This window comes from Nelumbo lutea, chromosome 1 (assembly GCF_056320005.1).
Source record: "Nelumbo lutea isolate HS-2025 chromosome 1, American lotus-T2T, whole genome shotgun sequence".
In the NCBI taxonomy this organism is placed as follows: Eukaryota; Viridiplantae; Streptophyta; class Magnoliopsida; order Proteales; family Nelumbonaceae; genus Nelumbo; species Nelumbo lutea.
Window position 1 is genome coordinate 17,867,438 of NC_142684.1, and position 11,441 is coordinate 17,878,878.

General features: G+C 32.9%; 1 protein-coding gene across 3 annotated transcripts; it reads right to left on the bottom strand.

Annotated features, from left to right (window-relative positions):
* Positions 1–1,368: 1,368 nt before the first annotated feature.
* On the bottom strand, positions 1,369–6,948 carry LOC148873765 (dolichyl-diphosphooligosaccharide--protein glycosyltransferase 48 kDa subunit-like). Of its 3 annotated transcripts, none has more exons than XM_088943769.1 (8): positions 6,624–6,948; positions 6,277–6,404; positions 6,136–6,201; positions 3,311–3,355; positions 3,073–3,237; positions 2,696–2,754; positions 1,736–1,807; positions 1,369–1,630 (listed from the first exon to the last, which is right to left on the bottom strand). In XM_088943769.1, the coding sequence occupies exons 5-8, from the start codon at positions 3,233–3,235 to the stop codon at positions 1,466–1,468; spliced, it is 459 nt and encodes a 152-aa protein (XP_088799895.1). In that variant the 5' UTR covers positions 3,236–3,237; positions 3,311–3,355; positions 6,136–6,201; positions 6,277–6,404; positions 6,624–6,948; the 3' UTR covers positions 1,369–1,465. The 3 variants fall into 3 exon arrangements, with proteins under 3 accessions (XP_088799895.1, XP_088799905.1, XP_088799886.1); XM_088943779.1 differs by having other exon boundaries at positions 3,073–3,205; positions 3,284–3,355; XM_088943760.1 differs by having other exon boundaries at positions 3,073–3,355.
* Between the last annotated feature and the right edge of the window lie 4,493 nt (positions 6,949–11,441).

Below are 11,441 nucleotides of genomic sequence, written 5' to 3' on the forward strand. Positions count from 1 at the left end.
GTACATTTTCCTTTAAATAGGGATGCTAGCTGAGTGAGTATTCACCATTTGCTTGAATCTTGAGTCTTCACTTATGATGTCAGATACCTCAGCCACCAATCAGTCAATTCCCTAAGTCTTCTTTCCTCGAACAATCACTAGGTAAAGGACTCCCCGTCTTCAACATGTCGGCTTCAAACTCTAGACCTAAGGGCTATGAACATCTTGACTAAAGTGACCCTAGTAGCTCCTCTTCCACCTCGACCAATAGTGGGAGTAACAGCAGTGGCTCCGAGAGCTCCCCTCAAACGTCTAGTGTCCAAATATTGAGGGAGAGGACCACCCACAGGGAATCGAGCACAACCAACGGGGCGTAGATTCTCCCAATGAAAGTATTGGATCTACTGGGTTGAGGGTCGATGCCACATGGAATACCGTTGTGCTTTCTGAAGTGGTGGAACCGAAAGAAACTGAAGAACCTACACCCAAGGAGTGGGCCAAGGCCGAATGCCAAGGCGTGACACTAATGCGCTATCCCCTCTCTGACTTCTATAGTGAGCTCAGCAAAGAGCAGGTGAGGGCTCTATCCGAGATGTACCATATCCTAAGGGGTTATAGGGTTAGAGTCCCCTGTGTAGGTGATCGGCTATGGCAGCCCACCAAGGGGGAGGTGTGTGTGCATGAGCACTACCTCCACTTCGGCCTTTGTTTTCCCTTGCCTCCTCTCATCCCTAAAATCCTCAACCATTACAACATTTCCTTCAGTCAGCTTGCTTTGAATGCCGTTAGGACCGTAATGGTCGTGTTGGTTCCAAAAACTACATTTTCCAATGATCGGTTCTCTACATTTGATCATACGAATCATTGTCTTATTGACTCTTGTGGCAAGTTTTCCATCAAACTCTTCCAAAGAGTTCAAATCACTTTCATTAGCCACCATAGCACCATTAGAACAATCCTCTTGCTGATTTGGGTAAGATTAGTTGATTACACTACAAGAAAATTGGTACCGCTAGCTTAGGTCTTAAGAACACCGGCTTTGATCTAAGGCGGCGGTCTTCAGTCCACCCCCTAAACCTCTGCCAGCTTAGGTAAAAAAGACCGCTGCCCTTGAAGGCCAGTCCGAAACAGTTCAATTAACTCTAAAGCGGCGGTACGTCAGAACCACCAGCTTAGCATTAATAAAGGTGGCAGTTTTGACCGCCGGGTTAGGTTCTATTTGACCACTACCTTACAGCTCATTTATTGCTAAGCAGACGGTTGCATGACTGTTGGCTTTGATTTTTTTTTTTTTAATATTAGCTTAATTTCATGACAAATCTCAATTTAATACCTGTTTAATGCAAATCTCATGACAATTGATACTTTGATACATAAAAAAAATAATAATAATAATAAATGCAATTAAAACAAAAATCTATTAATTGAATTATTTATTATTATAATATCCAAAACAAATTGTTTAAATACAATATCCAATTGATGTTTAAAAGTACAAGGAATTAAAAAATAGATCCAATTTCCAACAACAGTTCACAGCTAGTTCCATCAGCAACAATGGTTCCATCATGTAGAACTGCACTTGGGCATCATCAGCAACAAATGGTTTCCAGCTAGTTCCAGACCACTCGTCGATCTCAATGGAGTATTCCTTCAACCAGATTAAAACAGTAAGCAAAAGCAACAACATGCTCCCTAGAGATTTTTCCTTTTCTTTTCCCCTTTTCATTTAGAGGATCAGGTGGGTGGCAGTTACCAAGTCATCATTGATCTTGTACATTGCTGGTTCATCTGCTTCCCCAACTTTGTGGTGATTAACATTGACAGCCTGTAAACAAAAAGAATTATCTAATGTTCTATAAAACTGACTTAATTAAAAATCAAAATATTTATAAGCACTTAAAATTTTAAAACAATTTTGGCCCAACAACCATAAAATGTCTGACCTATACGCTTTACTTTCGACAGTTTTTTCTTGTCAGCATCTAATGAAACCAACTAAACGAGTAAAACTAAAGAGCATTAATTAGGTGAAAAAGAGAAACAAAAAATCCAAAATTGGAGGGCCCCATGCCCATACCTTTTCTTTGCTTCCACAAAAATTGGACTGACTTATCCTCAGTCCCCAATTTCCAACTGAACTAGTAATCAGCTTGGATGCATGGCTTTGGTATTTGTCCACTCCATAAGCATTTATTTGGTATGCTCATAATTGTTTTCGAAATCATAACTTCTTACTCTGCCCATTATAACTAAACCACCGACTCCATATCAATTTCTACTTTTCATTTATTCTAGGTATTTTCAGAATTTCATCCAAAATTTCAGCCAAATATCTCACAACTTTGTTTATAAAGTTCATGAACTCATTTGTTATTCTTAATTTTGTACTTGTTCATTTTCTTATTTTAGTTTCTAATTGTTTGGTCAGGGTAAAAATTGCGGACTAAAACAGCTATGTTGTAGCTGTCCTGTAATGCCCTTGCTGAGCATTCTTGGACAACATGGTTTCTTTGATATTGAATGAAAATTCATTCTATTGCCCATTAAAAAAATTAGAGGACTGAAACTAGAAAAAAGTTGAATCTTCCATATTTTCTTCTGAGGAAATGAACAAGAACTACTAGATAAGGACCTTAGACTTGGCAGAATTACCAGCATAGCAACCATAAGTATAATTGAAAAGCAAGACCAATGTTGCACTAGTGATACTCACAATATTTGTTTCTACTGAAGATACATCCACTGTTAGTTCCTTGATTTGATTCAGTCCTTCTGCAGAAAATAATGTTGCACTGTTTATTTCATACATCAAATCTAAGAACTCAGATAATCTGATACGTGGAATTAAACAGATTTATATTAAACAAAATATAGATTATCGAAACAAACATATGGACAACTGGGATTTGTCTAGATCAATACATTAGCTTGTCTCTGAATGAGTCGAAGTCTGACACAGACATATAAGAAATTTGAATAACCTTGGTGCTGGGGTTTTAAATCACATTATACACAATTGAGGACCCATCTCCATAACACTAGAAAATGCAACCAAGTTTACCAACATTCTCATGTTAAAATAGAAAATACCTGCTAAACTTTTTGCTTTCTTGTGATCACCCTCAAGTTTACCAATATTCTCATGCAATGCAACATATGCAGCAGCACACAGGATGCCTATTTGCCTCATTCCACCACCAAGGGTTCTCCTGAGCCTCTTAGCCTGAAAAGGAGATATAGCACGAGTATCCATTTCTACAAAGGAAAGACACTACTGTTATTGCAAGTAGTTCACCAATACCTTGGAAATAAAGCTCTTTGAACCTACAATGACAGATCCAATTGGCGCACCCAAACCTTTAGACAGACAGACCTGGTATACATGTTCAATCAAGAGATAAAGATGTAAAATCAAGTCATTTTATAATATAGTGGGGGGAAATGAACCATTAAACAAAAGAACCAACATAACCTTTCTTTTAGCTTTGTGCTAGTGACATGAGGAAAGACTATAATAAAGTGGAAAAAAGAAAGAAAATCAATGCATGCGACAATACATGAATTTCATTTCCTAATGATACTACAACAGGAGATGCTCCAATTGGACAGATTCTCAATAGACAGATGGCAAAGAACTATTTTCTACACTCAAGGTGGCTCCTCTTACCAGCTTATGACTACCTCAAGTGCAAATGTGAAGGAAAAAAATCTTTTTTCTTTAGAGGAAATGCTCTCTTGAGTCTGCTAAGCATCTTGTAATGAAACCAACTAAATAAGTGAGTAAAATTAAAGAGCATTAATTAGGTAAAAAAGAGAAAAAATCCAATAATTTGATATTAATTTATACAATATTGCAAAATTAGGTAGTTAGTGCCATGTGTCTCGTTTTCAAATTCAATATATATACTCAATCTGCAAGTAGATGAGGCTGAACCAATTAGTGAAAAAGTTGGATATTCAAACATTGAAAATTGTGGCAGTCCAGATCAATCATACCCACACATTGCTGTAGCTGCACATTGACAACACCTCACATATTTATATGCTAACATTCACGAGGAGATGTTCCAAATAAAAATTAATGAAACTGAATGTTTTAAGTAACCCTTTCAGATTTTCTTTATTTTTTAAAATAAAAAAACACAAAATTCTCAAGGGGTTGAGAACCAAAAGAGAACAAGCTGATGTGGAAATAATGGACTTACAGAGCTCAAGACAGGCTTAAACTTTTAAATGTGGATTTGTGGCTTTGATTTGCATCAAATGATCAATATGTAGTGTACATATTCATGGTCCAATTGCATTCAACCAGCAACCCTCATGGATGAGTCAATTTCTAAACCACACGTTGAAGGGTCCCATGCCCAGACCTTTTCTTTGCTTCCACCAAAATTGGATTGACTTATCCTCAGTCTCCAACTTCCAATTGAACTAGTAATCAGCTTGGGTGGCTTTGGTATTTGTCCACTCCATAAATCAATTAGGTTTTCCCTAGCTCAGCTTTGTGCGGGCATAGAACACTAGCTAGGTAAAAGGGTAGCTCAAACGTGCCCCTTTCATGAGGAAAAGGGCACAGAGTTTTGACCCGTACACACATTGTCATCTCATTATCTATTCGTCTACCATCTTACCAATGGAGCCCCACTTGGATGGTCATGCCCATCTGATGAGACCACTGGTGCTCAGTCACTGCATGCTCTACAATTTAGACAGATTGGCATTTTGGGTTACTGGATCTTTATGATCTCAGGCTATGTGAATGAAGTTAATGGGCTTTCTGATATCTCAGCCATTCCAAGTGTAGAGGTGAGAGGTTGAATCATGCATTAAATCCCTTCATCCAAGAGATTATATCTTAAAGAGAACATTTGTGATATCTGTTTAGGTTTATTATTTTTTTGAGCCCAGACAAAAAGTCACATAATTCAAACAACCTCATCATATATAAACACACTAACATATGATCACTTTAACCACCTCTGCTGAATTAAAAGTAGAATAAAATAATTAGAGTAATAACTAATTGTTGGATGTTTATGGGGGACAAAATCAAATTCCAAATAGCTCAACAATCATTAAGGTGGATTGAGAGATGGACCCCCAACATGAAAGGATCATAGGAGATTAAGAGATACCCATAAAATTAAAAAAAAAAAACAAACAAACAATTGGGCTTCTAAATTCAAGATTTGGGCTAAATGAATAAAATTAACCACTCAAATTTCTATATAAAAATACAGGTATGGAAAGAATTTAGATCCCCATTAGCTCAAACTAAGGTGTTTATGGTGGTTTTGTAGCTCTTGGTAATCTAAGGGGCCATTTGATAACAGCTGAATTTGCTGAACCGAAAATTTTATTACCCTGCCATCTAGTCATTAAAATAATTAAATAATAGAATTTTCAACCTCAGCTTCAGCCAGTAGGGAGCCCACAACCTCCTTGAAAACTTATTTGCTAAAAGACAAAGTAATTTTTAGTTGATATCAAAATTTATTAAACATTCCAACTTGAGAATATACCATTTCTTCAAAGTTTAAATTCCCCAACATTAGACGACCTGTTTTGTATTGGTAGCTCACCCAAGATAAATTTTGTGTTGTATGAGAACATACCATATTCATTTATGAAAATGCCTAAAAGTTGCATCATAACCCTTTTAACGAGCCAATAAACCCTCTCATACATTATTGGTCAAAATAAAATGCAAAACAATTAAAAGAAAGAAAGAAAAGAAAAGAAATTTGGAGAAGAACACGAAAGCAGTTGACCAACCAACTTTTCACTTCCATTAAATAGACGAATTAAATTAACTCTGGTATAATCATATGTAACATGTTCCTGCAAACCTTCAGTCATACTACTAATGTAGGGAGCTCTACCGTAATGCACTATACAAACTAGAAGTGTTGAGTTTCAATATAAGTTTTTCCTAAACTTTATCGTGCAATTGGGTGAGATGTGATAATAATAGTTGAGTAGTGAACATTTTCTACTCAATTTTTACCCATTAGATAAAGGTGCCTTGGAGCAGAAAAAAAAAATATTGCAAGGAAGCTTCTATTCTAATATACTAAATGACTGAAAAGTGCAATTAGGAGGGATTTTCAAATTGTTGAAGAAAGTAAATATAGCGAGGATCAATTTGCTCACCAGTGCAGCGAGCTTTGTTGCCAAACACTTTCTAGCTCTCTCTACAAACTCCCTTGCTTCATCATACTGGAATAAGAAAGCAAAGAAACAATGAATAAATGCTGTAAACATCTCATCAAAAGTTATAAGATAAATGATTACCTTTCTTCAACGAACTAACAGAACAACCCTGAAGAAAGTACCATTGCTACTTTCATCACCAATAGCAGCAGTTTTCCCTAAAATCCGAAGCTTGGTTTCATCACCATTGTCCAAACGAGAAACATCTTCTGAAATAATCAAAGTACACCCTAATCAATTTCTTATGGAAAAGGAAGAAAAAAATAGAGAATGAAAAAGATTGAAAACAAAAGAAAAAAAAAAATAGGATATCAAAATGTTTTTCGCACATATTTTCTTATCTCCATTTAAAAGTGAAAAATAAAAATAAAAATAAAGTAGCATCTACATCCATAACCCTTCGGCCTCCAAATTAGAATCCTTTTTACCTTCGACCTCCTATCCAAAGCTCTATTTCACCTTTTGTTTGATTGGGAGAAAAACCCTAACCCACTCTCGATCCCTAAAATAATCAAAGGGTTATTATCTTCTTGGAGATCTACAAATCGCCGGTATGCCTTCTTCTCAAGCTTTTCAGAGTCACACAATGTTGGTGTTCCCCTCTCAATCTCTAGTATGCCTTCTTCTCTTGGAGATCTCCAAATCTCTGCCAACCTTTTGTCTTCGTCATGTTTTGCGAGAAAGGAAGTGTTCTCCATCAAAGTTCCTATTGTATTGTCAAACGCGGGAGGTTAGGAGTATTTTTGGCTTTCCAGTGTTTTCCCTCTCTCTCTCTCTCTCTCACTTTATATATGCCACCGGCTTGTTAATCAATTTAAATCGGTTCAAACCCGGTTTAAAGCTTTAAACGTCGTGCGAATTCGAAAAAACCGTCGCGGGAAATCCCAAATTCGGTTTACGTGGCGGTCTTTAAACGGCCGCCGCCTTATTTTTCAATATAGCAGCGGTCATAAAGACCGCCGGCTTAGAACGTTTTTCTTGTAATCTTAAGATTTAAAGTATTGATACACTCCTCGTTGGCAGTGTATCATGCTTTTTATCCTATGTTTTTATTTTTTATAGTTTTTTTACAAAATTTCAGTTTTACATATATTTTAATATTACTTAATAATGAAAGACATTGACATCTTTAAATAGATGTATCAGAACCCAAAGATATCTTTAAATCATGGTTTTCAAAACCGGACAGTTGGATCGGAAAAATGGGGAATCGGTTAGGTGATTGGTTCTATTTTTTCTTAAAATTGGATTTTTACTAAAAATCATTGATTTTGGTCAATAAACCATTGACCTGTTTATTGACCATTTTTTTATTTTTTATTTTTGTTAAAATGGGTTGACCATTCAGTTCGAATAATCGGACCATTCAACTTAGGAACCGAACCCTTGACCAATTCGTTCTCTGAATAGATTTTAAAAACCTTGCTTTAAATAGATGTATCTAAAACCCAAATCAAAGATATGATATGAGGGCGTATCCTATCAATATTTTGAACCTTGAGATGCTAACTGATCTTTAGCCACGCATGAACTAGAAAGGAAATCTAAACACTTGTTGGATTGCCTCATTAGCAGCCTGCCCAGTCTCCACAGAATGACAGAACAAGGAAAAGCTATTTTACCTTCTTCAAAAGTCTCTCCGACTCTCCCTAGCTATCTTAAAATTAAACTAATCATCTCTATGGAACAAGCAAAGCAAAGGTGGTTTTCAGTTTTCGCACCCAAGTTACACTGACCATATATGCGAATCAAATTTGCTTTCATTACCACTCCAAAAATTCTGATAGTTGGTGCAGGCATACCCATCAAGACCAAGGGTAATCATGTAATCTTCTTCTGTGACCACCGATTGAAAAAGATTTTTCATCTCTGACACATCACAATTGTCATCAGAAAAAAAAATCCTTAAAATATTGGATAAAAACCTTGATAAATTTTCTAATGGTCCGAAATCCATCATCATTTTTAGTCCAATGAATAACTTTCATTTTTAGGGCCTTATAACCACACTCTAATGGGAAAAATTAAATATTTTACATGCGACAATTGGGAGAGATTTTCTTTTTCTGCACTTATAAGGGGATACAACCAAATCCAAAACTCTTGCCCACAAAAATCCTACCAATACTTATCCACATGATATTACAGTTTTACATTGGGAACATCTCCCCGTAAATAATAATATGTAAATATTGGCGATATTCTCAATATACATTGTAGTGAGGCTTGGGTAGGTGTGGTTAGGGTTCACATGGGTAGGAGATCCAAACTCAACACAACAATGATGTAGACATATAAATTTTAAAGCCAAATAAATGGGCTTAATTTACATTGCAACTTCTAAATTAATATGGGATCCAATACCAAGCCCAATTGGGACCATGTCCTATTGTAATAGGGTGGTCTCATTGGCAAAACCACTAACTCCTATATAATGGAGCATGTTTGGGAATTAACCCTAACCCAACATCCCAGTTACATATGATTGGTTAATAAAGTGGGATAAAGTGGTAGCCTTAATCTTAAGCTATAAATAACCTTGCCTATGGAATGCAAGTGACAAATCCAAATTCGGATATGACTTGATTCAATTCGATAAATATTCGAATTCAACTGATTATTTAATTATTATATAAAATATATAAGAATTTTAAATGTTTTATTTATTTATATAAATAAAATATTTATTTTATATATTTATTAATTATCTAAAACAATTAACAGTCGAATTCAAATCAAATATTTAATTGGATTCGAATTCAAATATTAATTTTTAATATCCATTGGATGTCGAATCAAATTCGGATATCAAATTTTTTAATCGAATTCAAATTTACGTCTTGCCTAATCCGAATTAAATTCGATCCATTTACACCCTTAATAATAAGTGATAAATAGTAGTTTCTGAGTGCTACAACGGTACAACCCACCCTTCACCCGAAATTCAACCAATAAAATATCCTTAAAGCCCACTAACCAGGCAAACAGTGGAGAGTTCAATATCCCACATGGCACCTACCCCACCCATACCTAAAAATCATACTGCAGTTATACATCCGGTTGAGCTGGACCAACCAATACTGTACACCCGGCCACGCACAAAAGTAGGCACCCTATCGTCCAATCCATTGTTTGAATTAACTAATAAGTATGATGTCATTAAGAGTGACCATTGGCCCAACCTGGGCTGTGCTTTTTAATAAAAATAAAAAATATATATATAATAAGAGAAAACTAAAAAAGGCATAGCCTAATAAAAAAAGGGCCAGCCATTCCAGCCCACCAAAGAGAGGTAAAGTGGTAAACCCAAGCGCAAACCAAAAGTTTGTGGGTTAAGCGTGGCCTGAGCCTGAACACAAACCCCGTGCCCAAGCTGAAGCCCAGAAACTTGCAGTTACAGGCCACGAGAAGTCTAATTAGAAAATAAAAATTTAATATTTTAAAAGTCTATTCAAGCGGTCAAGAAATTTTCTCATGTTTTTGAATTTTTTGTTTTTTTTTTTTATTCTATAACATTTGATGCATTTTTCCAATAAACTAAATAATCTCTTCCTAAAATTTATCCTAAACTACCTCCCCCACTTTCTCCAGAGTTATCTCTAATTCCTATTTATCCTCTCCCCTACTTTTTATCTATATCTATCTAAAGAAAATTTGGACCAAAAAATTTAAGAATTATTTAAATATTCTAACAAAATTATATAATAACTTTAAAATATTTATTTAAAGCACAAAAAATAATTTTATATTTTTACAAAATATATTACAAAATTATGTACTAACAATTTAAATTATGTTTTTCTGCATTATCAATTTAAATGTGTTTCAATTATTTAATAATATGTAATAGCTTTTGATAAATAAAATTCAAATAACAATAAATTAAATATTTTATAGATTATTTAAATAACTAAATGTTTATCATAACTATATTTTAAATAGTTAAAATAACGAAATGATCTAATAAATAATTTTATATTTTTACAAAATATATCACAAAATTATGTATTCACAATTTAAATTATGTTTTTCTGGATCATCGATTTAAATGTTTTTCAAACATTTAATAATATGTAATAGCTTTAAATAAATAAAATTCAAATAACAAAAATTTTAAATATTTTACAAACTATTTAAATATTTAAATAACTAGATATTTATCATAACTAGATTCTAAATTGTTAAAATAACGAAATTATGTAATAAATTTAAAAAATTTCTTTAAAGTAGAAAATAATTATAACGTAATATTGAAATTAATAATAATTTAATATATTACAAAATTAATAATGAAATTACGTAATAATAGTATAAAATATGATTTTATAGATAATTAAATTCCATGAATAAAAAATATATTAAAATTTAAATATTTCAATAACTAATATTTTAAAATTTAAATACTTTACATATTATTTAAGTATTTACATAACTGGGTATTTTAAATAACAAAAAATTTACATAAATAGATTTTAAATAGTTAAAATAAATAAATTATCTAATAAATTTAAAAATTTTCTAAAAAGTAGAAAAATAATTATAACATAAGATTGAAATTAATAATAATTTAATATTTTTTAATATTTTTACATAATATTCTAAATAACTAATTTCACTTATATCATGTAATAATTCGAGAAAATAACTTTCAAAAGAATTAATAATGATTTTAAACTCTTAATCTGTATTTATTATATAATTATGTATACTAAAATTAATATTTATTCTATTTTAGCAATTATGTATTGTTTTTGTGATAATTTTATTTTTAATGATTATATATAAATTTATTTTGTTTTTGTTATTTAATAGAAAAATTTTAATAATTATTGGAGATTAAACTACTATTAGTGAAATTTTCAAATTTAATTTATTGTACTTATTGTATTTTTGTTATAGCTTATTGGTTAATATTTATTAAAGATTAAACTATTATACGGGATTATACTAATTATTGATTAAGTTAATATATTTTTAATACTTATTGTATTTTCTCATTATCAATATATTTTCAATAATTGTGTATTTTTTCTATAAATTTTCAATAATTATTAGAAATTAAACTATTGTTATTTATTAGAGATGAGACTATTAATTTAGCTGCAATTATGAGTGTTCATGAGTTGGTTCGATTTGGTCGTGGGCTATTTGGCCAACCAAATTGACTTGGTCAGGTTGGGGAGTTGGTCAACTAAAACTGACTAACCTTTTGTAAAAACTGACCTACTCAAGTTGTATCGGTTTTG

Coding starts and splice junctions, on each gene's coding strand:
- LOC148873765 (XM_088943769.1), bottom strand. CDS start 3,235: ATGGATACTCGTGCTATATCTCCTTTTCAGGCTAAGAGGCTCAGGAGA. Junction 2,755..3,072: donor GAAAGCAAAAAGTTTAGCAG/GTATTTTCTATT, acceptor TATTTTCTGCAG/AAGGACTGAATCAAATCAAG. Junction 1,631..1,735: donor ACAAGATCAATGATGACTTG/GTAACTGCCACC, acceptor ATCTGGTTGAAG/GAATACTCCATTGAGATCGA.